The 24133-nt window shown below is 45.6% G+C and overlaps 2 protein-coding genes across 2 annotated transcripts in view; one reads left to right on the forward strand and one right to left on the reverse strand.

Annotated features, from left to right (window-relative positions):
* Positions 1 to 12397, reverse strand: part of MTRR (5-methyltetrahydrofolate-homocysteine methyltransferase reductase) — a 32909-nt gene extending 20512 nt beyond the window's left edge. The window contains exons 1-5 of the mRNA XM_068990596.1: positions 12360 to 12397; positions 10093 to 10257; positions 7981 to 8134; positions 5293 to 5410; positions 2499 to 2877 (exon numbers count right to left, since the gene is read on the reverse strand). Coding sequence (XP_068846697.1) covers positions 2499 to 2877; positions 5293 to 5410; positions 7981 to 8134; positions 10093 to 10221 — 780 coding nt within the window. The 5' untranslated portion in view covers positions 10222 to 10257; positions 12360 to 12397. The remainder of the gene's footprint in view (positions 1 to 2498; positions 2878 to 5292; positions 5411 to 7980; positions 8135 to 10092; positions 10258 to 12359) is intronic.
* Positions 12398 to 15011: 2614 nt separating this feature from the next.
* Positions 15012 to 23538, forward strand: FASTKD3 (FAST kinase domains 3). The gene is made up of 6 exons (XM_068990685.1): positions 15012 to 16449; positions 17810 to 17895; positions 20005 to 20179; positions 21435 to 21504; positions 21843 to 21957; positions 23049 to 23538. The coding sequence occupies exons 1-6, from the start codon at positions 15012 to 15014 to the stop codon at positions 23145 to 23147; spliced, it is 1983 nt and encodes a 660-aa protein (XP_068846786.1). The 3' UTR covers positions 23148 to 23538.
* Positions 23539 to 24133: the final 595 nt, after the last annotated feature.

A 24133-nucleotide genomic window follows, 5' to 3' on the forward strand; every position in this document is an offset into this window, starting at 1 on the left:
TCCCTCTCTCCATCAAAATAAAAGATGAAAATTAGACTATACTAGGGAGAGCAACAGATATCAAAACAACCCTTAGAAAGCTGAAGGACAGGAGAGGGTGTCTATCATGGCTCCATGGAATTCACCAATTGGGCCCCTGGAGAAACCAGACAGGTCCTGGGGGTTGACCCTGAGCCAGCAGCAACCCAAACAAGCAGCAGCCCCAGCCGCGCCCGGGTGGACGGTTCTCTGATAGAGCAGTAATGCAGCCTCTCGTGCAGGGCTCATCCAAGAGGATGTGGCCAACGTGCTCTTTTCCATCTCCACCCACAGAGGACCAGACGTGCTCACAGGCATGTACTGTTTACCATTTTTCCCCAAGACCGTGATAACGCTCCTGCTCACTGGCACAAGATGGCGTGAGTAAATGGGGACCGTCTGGACACTCAGCAAACCTCACCCAGGCCCGCCACGTCAATGCCTTCACGCCGGTGAGACGACGCTGGTGTCCCCACGGCCTGTGGAGACTCAGGACCCATGGTGCGGTCCGGCATGTCAGGACATCCCCTCCCGAGGGGAGGATGCACTCTCTCCTCCTGCCCTTCGCCGGGAGAGGTGCCTCCCACCTGGCAGGCCCTGGCAGCTCAGGGCTGCACACCCCACCCAGACACTGGGCGACACGGGAGGCTGCCAGGGCTGGGGGCCCGGGGCTGGGAAGGGCTCTGGGCAGGGCCCCGAGATGCGCCCACCGAGGCCGTGCAGTGCGTAGCCCACGGTCCAGGCAGCCCCACGGCGGCGGGGGCACCAGGGACGCAGAGATGGCGCTAGGTGGAGTGGGACCGGCTGTGGGCTCTGTGGGCTGCACGAAGCTCTGGCTTCCCAGGGGGCGCTAGCGGTCAAGAACCCACCAGCCAGTGCAGGAGATGACAGAGACGCGGTTTCGATCCCTGGGTCGGGAAGATCCCCAGGAGGAGGGCATAGCAACCCACTCCAGTATTCCTGCCTGGAGGAATAATCCCATGAAGGGGTGAGCCTGGTGGGCTACAGTACCTGGGGTCACCAAGAGTCGGACAGGATGGAAGTGACTGAGCGCGCATGCACCGAAGCTCAGCTTCCAGCTCTGCCCAACCCGGCGCCATCATCCCCTCCCCCACCCGCCCCGCTCCTCAAGGGGGTTATCCCAAGATGACGCCCTAAAACAGGAAACTTATTTTCCTCTATCCCTTATCCTCTAGGTTATGTCCTTTAAACAGATTTACACTATTTCCGTTAAATAGTTGAGATTTTAAAAAATCTTTTGAAGACTACCAACAACTCAGGTCTATTTAATGACACCTATTGTAAAAGAAACTCTCAAGCAGATCCTAAGTGAAGCGCCTCATCCGATCAATCAGAGATCGACACCCCTGCCACACACACTCATCCTTGCAGCACAAACCTGGGGCCAGCTCGCCACCCTGAGCCCACCCGCCCAGCACATTTACCACAGCCACCGCGCCTGTCCCCCAATCCTGACTAAGACGTACTTGTTGTGATAATCCCTTTTAATAAAGAATGAAACATGAGCGTGAAAACAATAACCCAGGGAAGGTCATGTAAAACCTACCTGTTTGTCTGAATGCATTAGAAAAACACTGCAAAAATATGATGCTGAAAACACTGGTATGCATTATCAAGTGTTCACAAACAGTTTTCAAATAAACTAGAAAGTTGCACTTAAACTGTTTCTCACATGTCTTTCCTCATTTAATAAAAGGAAAAGAAGAAACCAGAAATCACGACAATTGCGTTAAGTGTGGTTTACCTGAGAAAACCCACATAGAACTCCCTCTGAACAGAGAGGGGTCAGCCATGCGTCACAAGACCGGCTGCCCTGGAAGTTTATTCCAAGCACACTGGAAGAAATTTCAGGGAACCATATACTGACAATCGTGGGGTAATATCAGCTATTATTCAACTTGATCCTCTGAAATGTACAGATCACTTCAAGGTCATTTATTTACTGATAGGGAAGATACTCAAGGCATAGAAAAAAAGACTTAAACAGAAACAGGTCTATAAAATATTACCAAAAGAAAGAAAAACCCCTAAAATGGAGTATCCCAAGACAGCAAAGATCCACATTGGAAAAGTGATCTTACTGCACCTGACTCAAATTAGTTGCTGAGATAGTCTTCTGACAGCCCACAACTCGCCCTCACCTGACTGACATCTAAGGCAAGAAGCCAAGACGTTACTTCTCCAAAGGAATGGAGAAACTGAGCTCATACCCATTTACTTCCTCAAAGAGAAGCCAGGTAATAACACAAGCGCATCTTTAACGCCTGGAGGTAACGCCTCTTTGGGAGCTACTCAACTCCACCACTGCAGTGCAGAAGCAGCCTTGGATGGGCATGGCTGTGTTCCAATAAAACTTTATTTACACAAGAGCTGGTAAGACCACAGTCACCCAACACGCCATAGTTTGTTGGCCTCCACCATAACATAATTTAAAAAATACCACCAACATCACTGCTTACCTGGCCAAGGGCCTCCTCCAGATGCACCTCTAAATATTCCGGTGGTAAAGAGGGAATATTCAGAGAGGCTTGAGAAAGTGGGGGTACTGAACGGGTAAGCGAGGCCTCAAAGTCTGCAATCAAAGTACTTGACTGACCATTGTTCACTGCATTTTGTTCCAAAACTTCAGCAGCCTTTCCTCCAGAATCATCTAATCTCAGAAGTCCAACTTGTGATTCCACGTGTAATAATTCCGGTGTCATGGGGTCTGTCCTCCGGGAGGCATGAGATGCCATTGTGAGAGTTTCACTCGTGTCCCCTCCTCCTCTGTTCAACAGAAAATGCTTCTCGAGGGCGGCCCAGAGTCCATTAATCCATGGCTCAACCACAAGTTCTAACCTGAGTTGTAAAAAAACAATAAGAAAAAAGAAACAAACACTTTAAGTTCTTCATTTAAACACATAACAATGGGATAATGGGAGAATCTGTCCACTTGACAGAATGCTGTGCAACGGTCAGAAACATTCACTATGAAGGCTATTTAGAATACAATAGTAATCAATAAGTAATCAAAAATACTTATGATTCAGCTAAAGAGCAAAATATTACTATGTTACTGAGCACTGAGCTATAAAAAGAACGAACAAGCACAAAAGTCAGAGAACAAAAATGTAGATGAGTTAGTAACAGGTGACAACAGGAGCATGATTCCACTTACCTTCCTAAAATAGGGCTGACATTATAAGAAGATGTGGTTTTAAACAGGCATGCTAAATTCTGATGAGGCTAACGGAACATACTCAAAATCCAAGTCTACTCTAATAAATGATAGTTATCAAATGCACCACCTTTTTTTGCCTAGTCCATTTGCTGATCTTTGTTTCCTACAGATTAAGATATCACCAAGAAACCACTCCAGATTAATGCTCTTTGACTAACAGCTCAACCCTTCAAGCATCCTTTAGGAGAGCTGAATTAACCGTAAGTACACTGTAAAATATGCTCATCTACTGACTACTGGCTGGAGAAGGAAATGGCAACCCACTCCAGTATACTTGCCAGGAAAATCCCACGGACAGAGGAGCCTGGCAGACTACAGTCCTTGGGGTTGCAAAAGATCAATAAAGTTCCAATTCATAGAGCTAAGTGACAAGAGGAGACACATTTTAGACCTCTGTCTTACCGAGACTTTGGCTGTAATTTCATTGTATTCATTTACTGCTCACGTGGCACATAGTTCAGAGTTTGGGGACACAGTACATCCATCCCTCAGGAACATTTGGAAAAGCAAGTGTATAAAATTAATGCCTCAATGACAGCTACATTTAAAACACCATTCTCACAACTCAGAAATACTAATATGGTAATACTCTTACAAGAAAGCTCATGCCCACTGAGTATGCACTATATGGCGGGCGTTGTTCTAAAACAAGTTTTATTCATTCATTTAATGCTTCAAAGAATCTTAAACAATATATACTGTTATTATCCATTTCACAAGGGGGGACACCAAGACACAAAAAGTTTAATTTGACCCATGCTTCATCATCAGTAAGTGAGGAAAACCAAGGATCTGAATGCAGAATCCAGTCTACATTCTTAACCCCTTCAGTGTGGTGGTACAGTAAGCCAAGATGTCTCCTTGAAAATATTCTAATTTTAGAAGAGTACTTAGGTTGCAAATTTTAGAGATGCAGGCTCTCTGCATGTGAAATACACACTGAAGAATTTTAATGGTCAGTGCAATAAATAAACAGTGAAGTCAAAGCCTCTGAAGTAAAATATGAGTTGAGCAATAGGAATAATGGATTTATAAGCGTTTAGCATTTAGACAGCTCACAAGGACAATAAACATTTAATCTCAACAAGGTTTTTTGTGGGGAAAAGAGTCCAACACAGCGAGACAAAACTGAGAGGCAACAGGAAAGGCAAGGTGGTGGAGCTGTCACCATAAGGGACATGTGCCCTGGGGCAATGGGAAAAAACTCACAGCATCACAGCTGCAGAAAATGACAGACGTATGGACTCACAAAGGTGAGTTGCGGGCAAACACAAGTGTCTCCAACATGCCCGTGCAAGGTGGTATATGCAGAAAAGCACAGCCTTTGCTGAGCTTATCATGTTGCATAAGCCCAGATCCAGTGGGTGAGATTTACTTAATACACAGAGCCAGCAGAAAAAAAGATCAAGTGCATGCATGTGCTGTTGTAACAGAACAAGGACAATTCAATAAGGTCTTTGAGTTCACACGTTAAGAGGATTTGTAAGGTGGCACATAGGGTGAAATACTGAACTGTAAAAACAAGAATAAATTCATGAAACAGAAATTATATTCCTGGTTGGCAGGGTGGTAAATGACCCTGAAGACAGGGAAAGAGAGCGCCAAGGAGCCAGGGTGCCGGGAAGGCCTGTGGCCTGCCTTCTCCACGTGTAACGCACGGGCTGGGTGCCCTCCACGGGGAGGTCCAGAGTCCAGTCACTACCCTGCAGGCACACGCTCTCCAAGTTCCTAAAGGAAACAATGACTTTTGCAAACAGCTGCACACTTCCAAGCCTGAGGTAACTGTACTGGGCTACCTTCCTAGTGTCTTCCATTAGCAGACAGTGAGATGGACGAGGCACTTAAAAAAAAAAAAAAAATTCAGCAAAACAGATAAATCAAGCTCTGGAGGATTTTCCTTGGTCCCAAAACTAAAATAGTCTTTTTCAAGACTGAAAGTTAATGCTAGTTCAAAAGTGAACCCCTTTTGTAAACTGACCTACATCATGTACAAACATGGTTTACTGGAAATGACAGAGGTACATTGCTCTTACCCTACACAGTCATCCGCGTGGCCAGTGTCGTAGAAACGCTGGGCTCCAAGCTCCTGAAGGCGTTTATCAATTACCTTCCCCCCGTTACAGAAGTACGTGTATTCTGAATCACCCAGACCTGGAGTCCAAATGGGTTATTAGCATGCAGTAAGGTTTAAATTTAACCATATACAGAAGAGAGAAACAAAACATTCAGAAGAACACTATTCAAAGCTCTTCTTGATGGAACAGGAAGTAATGTGTGGCTTCATATGTTCTTATTTTTTCCTTGAGGAATGCTAACTATGCAAACAGAAACAAAACAAGTACTTTGGACCACTGTTAACAGAAATGTATCTCACATTTTTGTTTCCATGAATCTGTGTAAAAATATGGTAATCTGCATATAAGGGTTAGCATACTAAATGAGAGGGTAACAGGCAGGAAGGCCAGGGGTCTCCAAAGGGAGGAAACAGGCTGCAAGTGTCAGACACTTTTTCTCTCTCTCCCTCTAGCAGCAGGAGAAAACACACTAGTGTTAAATGTTTTCCCCTTCTCTATACAAATTTAAAAAGAGGTTTCTCTTAAAATTCTGTGTTGCCACGAGGACACCTGGCTCCACCAGAACTTAACTTTTCTCAAACCTTGAGCTAACCAATGCGTTTTTCTTGTGGAAATATTTGTCTTAAGCTATGTTAATGAACTATGTATTTACCTTAGACCCTTGTCTTTCCTCTTAGGACTTAGAATGACAAGGGCTCAACAAACCTATATGTTCTACTCATACGTTGTTCCCCTAATCTATAACTGTTAATGAAAGTATATATTTCCTTGGAAACCTTTCTTCAAGATTCATGCCAATCGTTTTATGGCCCGGGATGACTCACCTGGTGCCAACGTTATCTCAAAATGCATGTTGTGGGTGAGGGGCTCATTCTCTGAGTTTTGGGACATCTCCTTTCTCTAATTAGCAGCCTGTTGACAGGTATACAACATACTGCTAAAGGCTAGCGGGGGGTGGGGGGGGAGGGGACTTTTCTGTTCCCTTCTGATGTCTATGTCAGAAGCCTTCTCTATCTGTTTAATACTTTAATAAAACTTTATTACATAAAAGCTCTGAGCAATCAAGCCTCGTCACTGGCCTGGGACTGAATTCTTCTCTGGAGGCCAAGAATCCCGGCTTCTTTCATGGTTTAGCAACAACCTTTGCTGAAGAGCAAACAACCTTTGCTCCTTTCATAAGAACATGCAACATCTGTATTTTCAGGCTTTTCTGATCCCACTGCAGGGTCTGCAAACTACAGCCTGTGGGCAATTACCATCCATTGTCTCTGCAAATAAAGTTTTATTGGAACACAGCCAGGTCCAACTGTTCATACCTTGTTAAGGCAGCTTTCAAGCTCCAACAGCAGAGATAAATAGTTGTTAGATAGACCAGTGACTTATGAAGCCTGAAGTATTTACCATCTGGTCCTTTATAGAGTTTATTGACTCCTAATCTAGAACAAGAGCTACATCCAAAGCACAAACAACCATTTATTTGCTGTTGCTGTGTTGGTATATTAAGAATTGCTTCTGTGTTTCCTCTTCAGAAATGGACTAACACTTTCATACTTAGTTGAAAATTTTAAATTAAGAGCTTAAATTTTGCACTTGTGTGTCTCCCTGGATTTTTCCTACAAGAACACGGTGAGCAGTCCATCGGTGGGCCCATACACGGGCCTAAGATTGACTAAAATGGCCAGACAGGCTTCAGTCTTTCCTGTTAAATAATTCTGAGGAATTTTTAAAGCAATATGTACATGTTCACTCTTCTAAATAAATAAATTGGAAAAACTGAATTAAAAAGCTATACACATTCTAAAATCCTCTCTTGAATACACTACACACGACAGATCTCAGCCAGGCTCATCATCTCAATCCCTATCCAGCTGCTTATCATCGCAGATTCCATCCTTTCTAGATACCCTCCCCAAAACTCCTCTCAAAGGAGAACAGAGAGTGCGAGCCAGGCAAATGGACCCTGAATTCCCTCTTTGGTGCAACTATCTCACTGAGCTGGTCCTTCTGAGCCTTTAATATTTTAAAGCTGTTCTTCACAGAGCCCTACACTAGGCCAGTGCTTCTTAAGTTGGGGTACATAGTAGTCACCTGAGAGCTTTAAAAAACACTGGTCCCAGGACCCTACTTCAGAATGATTAAGTTGGAATCACAGCGCGGTGGGGGCGCCACTCAACTCCCAGCGGATGCTAGTGTGCGGCCAGGCTGGAGAACCAGTATCCCAGGGGAACGGCCGTCTGCTAAGGAAGCTGTCACATGAGAACTTTGAGGAAAAACAACACAAAAAAACACAGCATTCCGGGTTGCTCCTTGGGTTTTAGCAGATTTGGGGTGGGGCCCAACCACTAACATTTCGGAAGTATTTCCCAGTTGAATCTGGTATGCGCCCGAGGTTAAGATGCTATTTGTGGGAAAAAAAAAAAAAAAAAAACGATGCTATTTGTGGGCCTCCAGAGGAGCTGCTGGGGGGTCATAGCTAGGAAACAACACCTTGCTTACCCTCAAATATTATACACACATAAAACTTATCAAAACTCGAGAAGGACAAAATCTATACAATGGTGCACCATGGCTTTGAAAAACACATCCAGATACTAGCGCTACAGCCAGCAGTAACATTCCAGTAACTACACAAAACACAGTCCACACCTAGTAATCCGTACCGCAGGTGAGCCAGGAAGTCAGGCGGCAGCGTCTTGTCCTGTATGGCTTTAACAAACTTGCGGGCTGTGTCAGGTGGGTCTCCATTGCCCGTGGTAGAAACCACCATCACAAGAGGGGCTGTTTCAGTTTTCAGATCATACTATAAAACAAGGGTGTCACGTCAGAGATCTACTGCTATGCAGACAACATACCAGCAAAACAATCAGCTTCATTTTCCGTCCCAGCATCTGTGTCACATAATGGCAGAGAGGCACACGGAGCATTTTAAACGGCAAAGTGAAAGTGTTACTCCTCAGAGATCAGGAAACCTAGCTGTCAGGAAGGCCCTGACTGCCTCAGGGTTCCAGAGAGCCAAGAAAATGGAATACTGGTGTTTTCAAGCCTTAAAATTCACGTTTCCTTATTCTAATTCTCAGCTAAATTTCAAGTCCTCCCAATTAAGCACTTCACTCTCTCTGTTCACAATCATGAGCTCTACTATCACTCGGCTCCGAGGTGTTCACTTCACTTTTCATGCTGACGGTAACAGGTGAAGATTTGAGCTAACATCTTACCAGGTAACTCAACGCTTCTAGAATACAACTCTGCAGTTTACAGTGAGTGACTTTACCTTGAAAAAGACGACTGACTGAGGAGGACAGAGAGCTATTAGGTTAAAGTTGGATGAGGAACAACTGGAGAAACCCTTCAGCTGAGGAGAGCAAACAACACGACTACCGTGGTATCAAAAACAACTCACTACTGACTTAACTTTTCAAAGAGCTGCTGGCCCCACTGGGGTCACTGGCGAGGGGGCCATGTTAGGGCTAGTTGCCTGATGCTGCCGACTCTGTCTCTGGGGTTAGTAACAGATTTGGACGGAGCTCCATCCTGTGGCACCACAACTCACTCTGAACGTGCTGCAGGATCACAGAGCCCATGACTGGCAGTGCCCCAGGACCCTCCCAGCTGGGTGACTGGCTCCCCACCAGGAGCCTCCTGCCTAGGTGGGTGGCTCCGTCAAGACGTCGGCGGAGTAGAACTAGTGGCATCAAGAACTCGGTGGTTTCCCCTCTAGGAGCTGAGCATTCACCTCTGTGGCTGACAGGCTAGTCTTTCCGACCAGACACGTGGGAAGGAACGGAGGAGGCTGTGAACTGGAGCGAGAGTGCACGGCCGGGTGCTTTTTCAAGTACTGAGCTGAATTCGAGGACTTAGTGGCTGGCACATCACCATGGGTTTTAGAAGAGCCCTGCTCGTGGCTCAAGCCTGAGTAAGTGTTAGTCATTTAGTGGTGTCCAACTCTCTGCAACCCCACGGACTGTAGCCCGCCAGGCTCCTCTGTCCGTGGGATTCTCCAGACAAGAATACTGAAGTGGGCTGCCATGCCCTAAGGCCTGAAATGCATGAGACTATAACCTGAAGGTCTCAGACTAGGTATTCTAAGCACAGATCTGTTAAGATCTCATGCAAACAACTCAGTGAACACGAGTCTGAGCAAACTCTGGGAGGTAGTGGAGGACAGGGAGCCCTGGCACGCTGCAGTCCACGGGTCACCAACAGGGAGACACGACATAGCGCCTGAACAACAATAACAACAATCCTAAGGTGGGAACTTCTGCAGAGACTGAATACAGAAACACAGGCAGTCCCCGAGGCTCCCGCAGATCCTACACCTTCGCTCTAATTTCTGTCTTCACAAAAGACTTCAGTGGTTCTTCACTCAGACGAACTCTGGCACAAATGACAAGGTCATTATTTCAGGGAAGTTTGTACAGGGCACCAGGATTCATGAGGTGGAAAGCTCATATGTTCCTGTGAACAGACACACCTCATTTGTTCCCAGGCACCCAGTGACAAAAACAAGGCAAATATACTAGTTCCATTTATAGTTGAAAGTGGTTAGTCATCCTAGTTTTTAAGACCATATAGTTTAACACATACACAGAGAAAAAAATTGGCAGAAGTCTTACAACACAGTTGATAAAATGAATTTCTAAGTTTTTAAAAAAACAAAAAAAGGATCATGGTGGCATTTAGGGTCCCACTTTGTTTTTTAACATCAATTCCCAACCAAGATACTTCAAAGCATGAAACACAGTAAAAACCATGACTTACCTTATCCGACTCACTAATACAGTGGAGATCTGCAGAAAAACCATACGTAACTGCTTTTTCATTTATCTCTTCGGCTATGGCCTTTGCTTGTCCTCGTTGTGTAGCATAGAGTAACAAAAACCTCCTCATCACCTCTAGGCATATGCTATAGCTGTAATAGTTACACTGTAAGATGGAAAGGGAAAAACGGATTTCTCTTTTAATGGAGCAGTAACAACCTGCATGTTTTAATTTTCTTAATTAAAAACGGACTGCAACAATATCCAGGGATAACATAAAACAGACGTACTAAGTTTTTTAGCATTAATTCTTAAGGTTTAAGAGATTATTTATTAAATCAAGGCAAATCCAAGGAAAGCTCTAATGCCACAGCTCAGAGATCAGATTCTGGGGCCAGACTACCAGGGCTTGAATTCAGCCAGGAGTGACCATTCACAGGAGGGGAACTTCAGGCCGGACTCAGGCCTACTGACCGGTCTCTTGGTTTTGCACCTTTAGAGGGGAGATAATGATGGTACCTACCTGACAAAGACAGCAGTGTCCAATAAATTTCAGATACCTTTGCTCTTTCAAAAAAAGGTAAAATTAAAAATTCACTAAAATGGCAAAAATTTGATTGATTCCTACTTGATCCCAATGCTAAATAAATCACAGTACTCTAGTTAATACCTTTCTTATTTAATTCAATTTCATATACATCTGCATGCATGTGTAGACATACATACCTATAAACAGAGAAAAACACTTTTAACCCACTCACATCTCTTACTAGTTTTATGTTTTTCCCTGAACAGATACCTGGGAGTAAAATAAAGGGCTCACAGATTTTTCGCCACACCTCAAGTGTCTAAACCTGAGAGACTCAATATGTAAGGATTCAGGCTTCCCAGGTAGAACTAGTGGTAAAGAACCCACTTGCCAACGCAGGAGATTCAAGAGAGGCCTGGTTAGATTGCTGGGTTGGGAAGATCCTCTGGAGGGCATGGCAGCCCACTCCAGTATTCTTGCCTGGAGAATCCCATGGACAGAGGAGCCTGGCAGGCTAGTCTACGGGGTGGCAAGAGTTGGACACGACTTAGCAACTAAACTACTACTACTACTAGGCTCCTCTGCCCATGAGATTCTGGAGTGGGTTGCCATGCCTGGCGGGCTACAATCCATGGGGTCACAAAAAGTAGGACACGACTGAAGCAACTTAAGCACGCATGGCAAACTGAAACTCAAACCCCAAACTTGGCTTTTGGGGAACAAACCGCAGATACTTTTTTGCTCATCTGGCTAATTAGATCTGAGGACAACTTAAAGCCACGAAGGAATTAAACGGTAAAAGCACAGTATTAATAAGCAGGATGCTAAAAAGCAGGGAACAACCTGCGGAACAGAACAGGGCTGGATACAGCGGGTACCCAAGAGGTTAACTCTGGATTAAAAAAAAAAAAAACAGAAAGCTTCCCACATAGCTCAGTTGGTAAAGCATCGAGACCTGGGTTCAATTGCTGGGTCGCGAAGATCCCCTGGAGAAGTGGAGTGGCAACCCACTCCAGTATTCTTGCCTGGAGAATCTCATGGGCAGAGAAGCCTGGCGGGCCACAGTTCATGGGATCGCAAAAGCCGGACACGACTGAGCGCTATCTTTCTTCTTTCTTTCTAACTCTAGATAAACGGGTAAGGGAACGACGTGGAGATACTACACACCAAGCTGATCCAGAAGCACGACAGCGCAGCGATGGAAAGGGCCTCGACCACTATCCAAGCCAAGGACCTGGGGCACTTCGCAGGAGCCACACGCACCGTCCGAGATGCTCGCTGCGTGAGACCCTTGGCCCCTCAAGCACCTTGCGGAGCAGGCACGTTTGTCAGGGGGTGGGGTCCCCAGGAGCCTCAGGACAAGGTCGGGGCGGAGAACCAGCGCGCGCAGCTGGACCCGGCGTCCGGACCGGTCCGCGCCCCCCGCATCCCGGCCTCCCGCGTCCCTCCCCCTAACCCGATGCCCCAACGCGCCTTTCGACCCTCGTTTAGAAGAAGAGTTCGGAACCACAGACCCCGACGGAGGAAGGGCCCGCAAGGACCTGTGGGACCGGTTCCGCCTTTCTGCACGCCCCGCGGCGCCTCCGGGAGGCGACGGTGAGGGCGCAGGGCCGAGTCCCCGGCGCAGGCCGGAATCCTGACCTCCTCCCCGCGCGCGTCCAGCCTGGGCCGGCAGGAGGGACGTGGAGGCCGCCACCGGTCGCCCAGATCTGGTAGCGGCGGCTGCGGGATACACTCACCTGAAGGAATCCCTCCCGGCTGCTGAGGGAAAAGCTCAGGGACAGGAGCCCCGGCTCCCGCGCCTGCGCACACCGCCTCGAGCCTGGGACCAATAAAGAGGCTCGGGAAAAGGAGCTGAGGCCAATCACCGCGCGCTGGGCGTGGGGTGCCCGCCCCTTCCTGGTGCATGCGCCGGAGGCCCCCTCCGGCGAAGGGCGAGCGTACGGAGGCCGGCGAGGCTGCGGAGCCGCGTGGGTTGCTGGAATCCCGGCGCGCGCGGAGTCCGGTAGGTATCCAGACGGGCTGTGGGCTTGGCTGTCCCTGCCCGGCGTGCGTGGCCCACGGCTTCGCTGAGGCGCTCGCTCCCCGGCTCGCCGCCCCGCTCTTCGGAAGCGGTTCCCGCCCTTCCCGGTGCGTGAGCGTAGGATTCCGCGGCGCCCGTTTTGGGGGCGCCCGGCCCGTCAGGTCCTTTCCCTCCAGAGAGGACGCGGCTCCCCCTTCGGGGCGCCGCATCCCCCGCTGTCCCGCACCCTCGTGTTCCCGGGTCTCGCACAGCGGGGCCGGCCCACCTTTCCCCTTCGTTGATAAGAGTTTTAAATTTTTTTTTCCCCTCCATCTGCAAAGCTAGACCTTGTTCCTCAGTCCTAGCCAGATCCTTCTCGGGAAACCGACCCCTCGGAGACCTTGAAGCTGCTCTTTTCACCCTTGCCGTGTGAGTTAATGGTCACTTCAGTTGTGTGTTTGGAGAACGTTGGACCAAGTGCAGTTCTTTCCGTCAACCAACACATAGGAGGCGTGCGAAGGAACCAGACTACCCGAGGTGAAGTCTGGCTCAGCCGCTTACTAGCTGTGTGAACTGGACAACGTGAGATCTCTGTGCTTCGGTTTCCTTGTTTCTAAGATGACGTTACAGTACTTAATTCATTGTGTTGTTGGGAGAATTAAATATAACATTGCCTGGCAAATGATAGCGATGATTATGAGGTCCAGCCTCTATTCTGTAACCTCTTGGAAAATCTCCACACCTTCCCCAAAATAGAATAATCCTCCCACTCATTAGCGTATGAAATTACCCAGCCTATAAAAACTAACCACACCTAATTTCGCAGCCACGTTCACCCTCTGCAATGACCCACACTCTGTCTCTGTCTGTGGAGTGTGCTTCTGTCTGTATCTGAGTAAATCCACTTTTTACCTATCACTTTGTCTCACTGAATTCATCAAGAACTTGAGCTTCATTAGGTCCTGAAACCAGGTACTGTGGGTTTTGGCTGGGTTTGGGCCCAGCCACGTGGGTTCAAGTCCCATTCAGGATTTTGGCTGGGTTCCAGTCCCAGCCATGTGGGTTGAAATACCAAGCAGGGTTTTGGCTGGGTTCGAGTCCCAATTTGAGGTAAACAGTTTCAATTCTAAGCTCTAGGGTGCAGAGTCACTATTCTTCTAGTACTTGGGCCTTTTTGCTGTTGTTTGTTTTCATTGGAGTATAGTTGTTGCTTTACAACTATATTGTATTAGTTTACAACTATGTTGTGTTCGTTTCTGCCATACAAGAAAGTAAATCAGACGTGTGTGTGCACACATCCCCTCTTCTTTGGATTTCCTTCCCATTTAGGTCACCACAGAGCCCTGAGTTCCCTGTGCTGTACAGGAGGTTCTCATTTGTTGTTTTCAGTCACTCAGTCATGTCAGACACTTTGTGACTCCACGGATTGCAGCAGGTTTCCCCTTCCTTCACCTTCTCCTCGAGTTCACTTAAACTCATGTCCACTGAGTCGGTGATGCCATCCAACCATCTCATCCTCTGTCATTCCCTTCTCCTTTTGCCTTCAGTCTTTCCCAGCATCACGTTCTTTTCCAGTGAGTTGGCTTTTTGCATCAGGTGGCCTAAGGATTGGCACTTCAGCTTCAGCATCAGTCTTTCCAATGAATATTCAGGGTTGAGTTCCTTGAGGATTGACTGGTTTGATCTCCTTGCTGTCCAAGGGACTCTCAAAGAGTCTTCTCCAGCACTACAGTTCAAAAGCATCAATTCTTTGGCACTCAGCCTTCCTTATGGTCCAACTCTCACATCCACACATGACTGCTAGAAAAACCATTGCGTTGACTATACATATCTTTCAGCAAAGTAATGTCTCTGCTTTTTAATACGCTGTCTAGGTTTGTCATAGCGTTTCTTCAAGGAGCAAGCATCTTTGAATTTCACGGCTGCAGTCCCTGTCTTCAGTTATCTATTGTATATGTAGTATCAGTAGTGTTTATATGTCAACCCCAATCTCCCCATCTATCCCGCCTCTTCTCCCCCCTTGTTCCCTATGTCTGTGTCTCTGTTCCTGCTTTGCAAATAAGTTCGTCTATACCATTTTTTAAATTCCTTATATATGCATTAATATAGGATATTTGTTTTTCTCTCTGATTTACTTCACTCTGTATAACAGTCTTTAGTTCCATCCAAGTATCTGCAAATGGCACAATTTCGTTCTTTTTTTACATCTGAGTAACATGGTGCTAATGTTTGAGTGGAAAATGTTTAGTGGGAATGACCCCTTTTGGGTACTCACCCTTAGTTTCATAAGCATTGATGTTGAATGAACTGTGTTCTAATATATTTGACCACTTTTTTTTTTTAGTCTTTTACATAGTTGTAACTCAAGAGGAGCTGAGACTCTGATGGCATGGCTTTAGTTACCTTACGGAGGAACCTCTATCACTTATCTGACTTTCGGATACACGGAGCTCTGGCTGCTCTGAAAACTCAGCATGTAAATCATGTTCACAAGACAGTCAAAGAGCATCTGTGTCCATGGTTCTGGTCGCTGCACCCTGGGCCCATCAGGGTCCGGTTCCATCATGCCCATTGTAAGAAGTTTCATTCAGAAAACGGAAATGACCTCCATCCAGTTGGGGAGCCAGGGTTCTCTCAAGTACACAACTGGGACAGGTTTGAACACAGTGTTAAAAATGTGGACAAACAGATGTTTTACAGGAAACTAAACAGCTTCACTTCATCAGGAGAAGTCTTACATTTTATAAGCACACTGGAGACTTTGCCTGATACTATGATGGCAGGAGCCTTACGTCGTATTTGTGAAGTGGAAAGAAAAGATGGTGATCAAAGGTTGCCAAAAGAAATACTGGAGAGTAGGGCCTTTCAAGCTTTGTGTGATCGATTTGGACGGAATCCAACGGATCTGTCAAATGCGGGTTTGGTGACTGCTTTTCAAGCCTTGACTGTGTTGTGTGGGGATGCCCAGAGTCGCTTGCTGATGAACCTGGAGGCGGAATGCCAGCATCGTCTTGAAAGGGGCAGCCTGGATGTTCACAGTCTTTGTATTCTGGGGGAAACTCTGATTAAACTGCACGGTCCAGGCTGTTTGACGCTAGACCTGATCATATATCAGCTGCAAGGGGAAAGTTTGGAAGCATTTACCCCTGAGGATATTGTGACCCTTTACAGACTATTACAGGCGAGTCCTGAAAAAGCGGACCAACAGCAGAAGTTCTTAAATAAGATCAATCACTTTTCTCTATCACTCGTTTCCAACCTGAGTCCTAAATTGATGAGCCAGATGCTCACTGCCCTGGTGGTCCTTGATCAGACTCAGGCCCTTCCCCTGGTGATCAAACTGAGTAAATATGTCGTGCGGCACATCGCTCGCTTCACTAGTGAAGAGCTCAGAAAAGTCTTAGAGGCGTTCATATACTTTGGGCACAGTGACAGATTCTTTACAGAAACCCTGGAACAGCATGTCACTTCACTGTGTCTCACTCTGGATCCTGAGCTTGTCAGCAGAGTCATGGAGTACTGCAGCAGAAAGCTGATTGTTTCAGAACCCATCTTCAACGCAGTGGCAGAAACTTTTGTTTGTCAAGCAGAAAAATTTTCACCTAGTCAGACTGCCAAGTTAATTGAGCCATTTGGAAAACTCAACTATCTGCCACCAAATGCTTCTGCTTTATTTAGGAAGCTAGAAAACATGGTATTAACCCGCTTCAATCATTTTCCCCCAAAAACACTGCTGAAACTTCTCCATTCGTGTTCTCTTATTGAGAGGCATCCGGTCAATTTTATGGCCAAGATATTCAGCCCATATTTTCTTCAGCAGCTGCAAGGTGAGTTGGTTATGACTTCTGAGAGTAGAAAACTTATCATTTGACCTTGATGTTTTCAAGTCACATATATAGCTTTTCTTTTTTTTTGGGGGGGGGGGCGGGAAGGAAATGGCAAGCCACTCCAATATTCTTGCCTGAAAAATCCCACAGACAAAGGAGCCTGATGGGCTACTCTTCAAAGAGTTGCAAAGACTTGAACACGACTGAGCAACTAAGTACAAATACACAGCGTGTACCTTTTTTATTGAGCTTTATTTTTTTCTTCCACTATGATCTGAAGAAGAGATCTGAAGTTTCAGATGCTAACATAAACACAGGGTTAAAGACCAGTAGAACATTGCTCGGAGAGAGAAAACATTTTGGGGTAAACAGACTCTGCCGCCCTAGCTGAGAAACTGAATCTTCTTGTAGAGATCTGGTGATGACAATGGCAGTATCATAATAACATGTTAGGAGCTTTGATGACAGCATCTGTATCATTCTTTTTCCTTTATTAACTGGCCACATGTGGAACTTCCCTGACCAGGAATCAAACACATGCCCCCTGCAGTGGAAGCATTGGGTCTTACCCACTTAACCACACCAGGGACATCCTGTCCTTTTTTTGAGAGATGTTCATCTTAATTCAAGACCACCCAAATCTGTAAGAATCTAGATCTCCATAGGTAAACGGAATCCCCACTAATTCTAATTCTAACATGTATCTGTCACTTTTAATTATATTCTCCAATTAGGAGCTTGCATTCTTGAAAGCCAGAATGAGATTTCATTGAGATAACAGGCAGGAAGGCATAATTAATTCTAACAAGTTATTTCCCTAGTGTCGTTTAAAGGTATCTTACTAGAGTGAATTAATTAATGTTGTTGTGGTTCAGTTGCTCAGTCATGTCCAACTCTTGGAGACCCCATGGAGTGCAGCACGCCAGGTTTCCCTGTCCGTCACCATTGCCTGAAATCTGCTCAAACTTCTGTCCGTTGAGTCTCTGATGCTATCCAACCATCTCATCCCCTGTCATCCCCTTCTCCTCCCACCTTCAGTCTTTCCCAGCATCAGGGTCTTTTCCAAGAAGAGTTGGCTCTTCACCTCAGCTGGCCAAAGGATTGGAGCTTCAGCTTCAGCATCAGTCCTTTCAATGAATGTTCAGGACTGATCTCCTTTAGGATGGACTGGTTGGATCTCCTTGCAGTCCAAGGGACTCTCAAGAGTCTTCTCCAGCACCACAGTTCAAAAGCATCAGTTCTTCAGTGCTCAGTGCTTCTTTATGGTCACAATTAACGTTGTGCGTTCTGGCTATTCTTTTCTCTGATTACACACAGCAAAATTCAAACTTAAGTCTGACCAAGATGCTTTGTATTTCAGGTGAAGAGTCCTATTTGGACAGACAGAGCCTAGCACAACTGACCCAACTCTTCTTAACCTCAATTCTAGAATGCCCGTTCTACAAGGTAAAAGTTAAGTTCCTTCTCTTTTAAGCTGAGTAACCTCTTTAAAAAACAGAGTTTTCATTCACTTGGAGTCAGTTGCCACCAGGTAGACTTTTCTAATAATTCCACTCATCATGGATGGACTTACAGGCTTTTTCCAATACTTGTCTTGATTAGCCATGCTATCATAAACATGCATACATACCCTTTCATACTGCAGCCCTTTTGTTGTTTTAATCTAAAGACTAGATTCCTGACCATGGGGTGTTGCTGTTCAGTCGCTCAGTCATGTCTGACTCTTTGCGACCCCATGGACTGCACCCCAGGCTTCGCTGTCCTTCCGCATCTCCCAGAGCTTGCTCAGACTCCTGTCCATTGAGTCAGTGATGCCGTCCAACCACCTCATCCTCTGGATGGCTGGATTAATTTTTGGCAGACACTGACGGATTCATGTCCCCCTAATAGCTGTAGATGTCTCATTTCACCAGCAGTGAATGAAAGTGACTGTCTCCCCCCATTTCTGTCGCAGTATGTTCTTAGTGCCTTTAATTTTGTCATTTGGCTCAATGAAATGTCATGTCACATGCTTCAGTTGCATTTTGATGAGCAGTAGTGAAGTTGAACATATTTTCACGTGTTTATTGGTCATTTACATTTGCTCTGAATTGCCTCGTTATGCCTTACTTCTTATTTCGTAGGGTTGTTTGTCTTTTTTGTCTTTTTTTTTTGTCCTAGTGAAAGTGAAAATCCCTCAGTCATGTCCAGCTCTTTGCAGCCCCGTGGACTATAGAGTCCATGGAATTCTCCAGGCCAGAAACTGAAGTGGGTAGCCTTTCCCTTCAAGGGATCTTCCCAACCCAGGGATCAAACCCAGGCCTCCCACATTGCAGGCGGATTCTTTACCAGCTGAGCTATCAGGGAAGCCCTAGAACACGTTGTAAAAGACATTAATTATTATGTGTGTTGCATGTATGTTCTCCTGGTTTGTTGTTTTAAACTTGTTTCATTTTAATTTAATATTGTTTATGATGCCTTTTTGCTACACAGAAATGTTTGTTTTCTATAGTCAAATCAGTTCATTTTTTATGGCTGCTGGGTTTCCTGTGTTTATGAATATTTTGTGACTCCTAAGATAGTGTAAATATTTTACTGAATTTTAAAAATACTATTTTCCTATTACGTTTAGATCTTTAATTTACCTGAAGTTAAGTATAGTTTGTAATGTGTGGCAGAACTCTAGCTTAGTTCTTTTCCAGATGGATAACCAATTACTAGCACCGTTATTACATAGCTTTCCTTTTCTTACTAAACTGAAATGTCAGCTCTATCACATTTTCCACTATTAAAAACTCAGTTGGGTGGCCTCAAGTCCCTTAAAGCAGTTCTAAGAGCTCTAGGGATGTTTCTTGAGCTGGCTTGCTTTCTTTCTCTTCCTTCCTTCCTTCCTTTTTTCCTTTTTGTGACCACTGACTACATTTAAAACACGTTTAAAAGGTATTTTGGATTATTGGTCTTGAACTATAACAGGAATATTTGGCATCGTCTCATTGGCAGCAACATGGATGGACCTAGAGAGTGCCACACTGCATGTAGTCAGAGAAGGAGAGGTGTCGCATGACAGCCCTTATGTGTGGAATCTGAAAGAGACAGTATAAATGGACTGACTGGCAAAACAGAGACTCAAGAGAATGAACTTATGGTTGCCAAGGGGAAGGTTAAGGGGAAGGGGTATTTAGGGAGTTTGAGTTGGAGATGTGCACACCACTGTCTTTAAAATGGATAACCAGCAAGGGGTAGGACAGGAAACTCTGCTCAATGTTATATGGCAGCCTGGAGGGTAAGGGAGCTTGGGGGAGAAGGGATACTTGCATGTACATGGCTGAGTCTCTTAACCTCTTCACCTGAAACTATCGACTATCATTGTTAAGTCAGCTATACCCCAGTTCAAAATAAAACGTTTTTCACAAAAAGAATATTTGGCATTGTCCTTTTGAGAAAGATATTTGTGCAAGTCTAAAAGACACATATTGCCTATAAAGTAATCTTGGATCAGATTTTTATACAGCATTCATTTTATTCTCTGATTTTGTATCTGATTTTTCTTTCTCACGTTTGCACATATATTTTTAGGGTCCAAAACTTCTTCCTAAGTTTCAAGTGAAATCCTTTCTTACTCCATGCTCTTCCCTGGAGACCCCCATGGATTTTCACCTTTATAAATCTGTGATGATTGGACTAATCGACCTGTTAGGAGCAAGACTGTATTTTGCTTCAAAAGTGTTAACACCTTATTGCTACACAATAGGTAAGTAGCAGGGAGTTGTGTTGTTATGCAGTCCTCTGATGGAACTTGTGGGCCTTACTAGCCACCACAGGTCTGGAAACAGAGTGGAGCTGGTCCTTCTGAAGGCAAATGGGAACAGGGGTGGGCAGTGGGGTTGAAGGGCCAGGACGCTGTGGGTGGAGTCCTGCAGGTTAGCCTCATGCAGCAGAATGTCTTTGGGCATCCTTTCGGGGCATTCATTCAAGAGGAATAGTGACCCAGAGTAAACAAATGAAGTAGCTCAGACTAATACCCAGGACACAGTAAGTGCTCAGTAATTGTCAGCTATTCTTATCCGCTCGGGGCTGCCCAGGCAGCTCAGAGGTAAAGAATCCTGCCAATGCAGGAGACGCGAGTCTGATCCCTGAATTGGGAAGATCCCCTTGAGAAGGAAATGGCAACCCACTCCAATATTCTTGCCTAGAAAATTCCACGCAAGGGCAGAGGAGCCTGGTGGGCTCCAGTCCCTGGGGTCACGAGGAGTCAGACACAGCTGAGCATGTGAACACTTGTCCTCCAGGGTACTGCTCTCCAATACAGTAGCCACACATACTAGTTACTATTTAAATTTTAATCAGTTACAATTGTAAAAATTTACAGTTCAGGTCCCCAGGTGCGCTAGCCACCCTTGACGTGCTCTGTATCTGGTACAAGTGTTTCTAGCATCGCTGAAAGTTTTGCTGGACTGCACTGCCTAGAGAGTCAGAGGCCTTCTGTTTTCACACTGTTGTGTCAAGGACAATCAGCTCAAAGAGGACAGTGTTCCTGGGCTTCCCACGGTCACGTCTCACTCTCCTCCTTCATGAGCCCCCTTTACAGGGAAGGATGGGGCAGCTCTGCACCCAGGGCCCATGTGTCAGGGTTTTGGCTGTCTCACCCGCCCCTGGGGCGCCGGAGCTCAGGGACGCCAGGTGCCAGCTGTGTGGGATCGTCTTCACTGTTCCCACCACCTGTTGCCAGGAGAGTGAAAGTGTGTGTGGTTCCCGCCATGCCCCAGGGACCCGGAGGGCCCCCTCCTTGTTCAGGTGCAGGGGAGCCCTCACAGTTTACCCTGATGTGGTTGGGCAAAGCTCTGACTAAATTAAAGTTCTCACCATTGTCTGGTGTGGTTGTTACTTTGCAGCCTTCTGCCCAGTTGATAAACGCAGTGCGGAAGAAATCAAAGCAACCAGAAGGGAAGGAAGCTAGTGTTTGTGAGGGTATCACACGAAGACTTTTTCCTTTCTTCTCTCACCAGATGTTGAAATTAAATTAGACGAAGACGGATTTGTATTACCGTTTACAATTGATGAAGATGTACATAAAAGGTAAAGAAAACCGTTGTGATCTAGATGTTACGAGACTTGTCCAGGTTAATCCACAAGGACTGTTTCTTAGGAAAGTGGAAAGGTAGACACAGTCTGGAGATAAACACTATGGCGTACGAGTTTTAGAAATTCCTTATCACTTTTTATGAACCTTAATCCTTAATGTTGATAAAGCTGAGTGCTTGTTTCATCAAATCATTGGATGACAGTCATGAGTCATTTGAACACAGTATGGGCACAAAAGCATAGCCAAATCCCAAATAAACTCTGGAAACTAAAACTATATGAATATTTTGGATTGTTATGAAAATGAAGTTTCTCTCTCTTCCGTTTTTTAGAGTGGCACTGTGCATTGATGGTCCAAAAAGGTTTTGTCTGAATAGCAACCACTTACTGGGGAAGGAGGCTACTAAACAGAGACACCTGCGCTTGCTCGGTTATCAAGTTGTCCAGGTACGGTTTTGCCTTTTTTGTTTCCCCAAAAGCCATTTCTAGTTCAGATTTGCTTTACCCAGGGTCCTAAGCAGTGTGGCAGCCCAATAGACCAAGACTAATGTCTAGTTATACGTCAGCTTTGTTCATTTCACTTGTCTCTTAATTTGTATTTTGAAACACGATTTTTAAACTTGTTTTCCAAAAGTGAGACATCCCTAAATTGTGTATAAGCTGTGCTTTACTTTGCTTTTAGAATTGCTAGATTATTAGAATGTCTATTTTAATTTCCCTTGATGTAGTGAATAAAATGGACACAATGGCACATAAAGCCCGGGCCTTCACAACTCCTGCGTGTAAGGCCCTCGCTTGCCTTTGCACTGAGGGCCACTAACAGGCTCTTCCGTGAGGAGTCGCTGTGCGTGTCGGGGAGGTTTTTTGTCACCCAAGCTGTCTACCACCCTGCTCTCTGCTTTCCTGTGTAGTTACTTTTTTCCACTCCATCTTTCATGCACCCAGATTAATTTTTCTAAAACAAATCATTGCCAGTGTGCTCAGAAACCTTCGTTGTTTCCTAACCGCTTATGGGATAAAGTCAAACTCCTCTGCCTCTCAGCATTCCGGATGCTCCGTGGTCTGCCTGCGGCCAGACCGTCTGCTCCGAGCGCAGCAGTCTCCCTTCTGGCCTTTCTCCCTCGCCCAGGCCACTCAGGTGGTCCCCACCTCTCGGAGTGTCCCAGTTCTCGTCCTTCATAACTCCCAGTGAGGTCAACCTCTCACCCTAATGTAAAGTGTCAGAAACTCCCTCTCAATACTAAAGCATGCCTTTCATTTGTGTGTTCTGCTTATGTTTTGTATTTATTGCACATTTTAAGTTGGTACCTGATTTATAAGCTCCCTGGGGACAAGGATCATGTTTAGCCTTGTGTAGTCACCCCCTGCAGCGCTGGCAGTGCCGCCGCTCACAGGACGCGTGAGCTGGCTGTGATGTCCTGCCAGGAGCTGATGCTCCACCATGGGGACGGGCATGACAGACGGACAGGGCACCCCCAACGCCAAGGTGATTTCAGATTATGAAGGATCATGATGGTTTTCTTTTCTTCTCTTCACAGATACCCTATTATGAAATTGAGATGCTAAAATCAAGACTGGAATTAGTGGACTATTTACAAGGAAAACTATTTTCTCAAAACTCAGGTGGTCATTGGTAATAAGAATGAATACTGACTTCTGAACTCACATAGTGAAAGAATTTGCAAATTAGCCATTTATTTATGGAATGATCTGGAAAGGGTCTCTTGTTTCCTTATGCTGTATATACACTTTTGCTGTGTCACTAAGGCATGTCCGATTCTTTGCAACCCCATGGACTGCAGCACGCCAGGCTTCCCTGTCCATCACCAACTCCTGGAGTTTGCTCAAACTCATTGAGTCAGTGATGCCATCAAACCATCTCATCTTCTGCTGCCCCCTTCTCCTTCTGCCCTCAATCTTTCCCAGCATCAAGATCTTTTCCAGTGAGCCAGTTCTTCACATCAGGTGGCCAAAGTATTGCAGTTTCAGCATCAGTCCTTCCCATGAATATTCAGAGTGGATTTTCCTTGAGGATGGACTGGTTGGATCTCCTTGCAGTCCAAGGGACTCTCAAGAGCCTTCTCCAACACCACAATTAGAAAGCATCAATTCTTCGGTGCTCAGCTTTCTTTATAGTCCAGCTGTCACATCCAGACATGACTACTGGAAAAACCACAGCTTTGACAGTATGGACCTTTGTCGGCAAGGTGATGTCTTTGCTTTGTAATACACTGTCTAGGTTTGTCATAGTTTTCCTTCCAGGAAGCAAGCGTCTTTTAATTTCGTGGCTGCTGTCAGCATCCACAGTGATTTTGGAGCCCAAGAAAATAGAGTCTGCCACTGTTTCCTTTTTTTCCCCTTCTGTTTGCCGTGAAGTGATGAAACCTGATGCTGTGATGTTAGTTTTTTGAATGTTGAGTTTTGAGCACTTACCAGTGGCAAATTTAAAATTAATCTTTCTTTAACACTAGTATCAGGTACTTTTATACATCAAACAGAACTGACCAAGTACAATAAAGGAGTAAATGTCATTATTTAAGTCTTGTGTCTTGTGATGGTCATCTGCTAACTGAAAATATATTCTTGAGAGACTTTTGCTTGCTCTTCTAACAAATGTAAGAAA

This window comes from Capricornis sumatraensis, chromosome 18 (assembly GCF_032405125.1).
Source record: "Capricornis sumatraensis isolate serow.1 chromosome 18, serow.2, whole genome shotgun sequence".
NCBI lineage: Eukaryota > Metazoa > Chordata > Mammalia > Artiodactyla > Bovidae > Capricornis > Capricornis sumatraensis.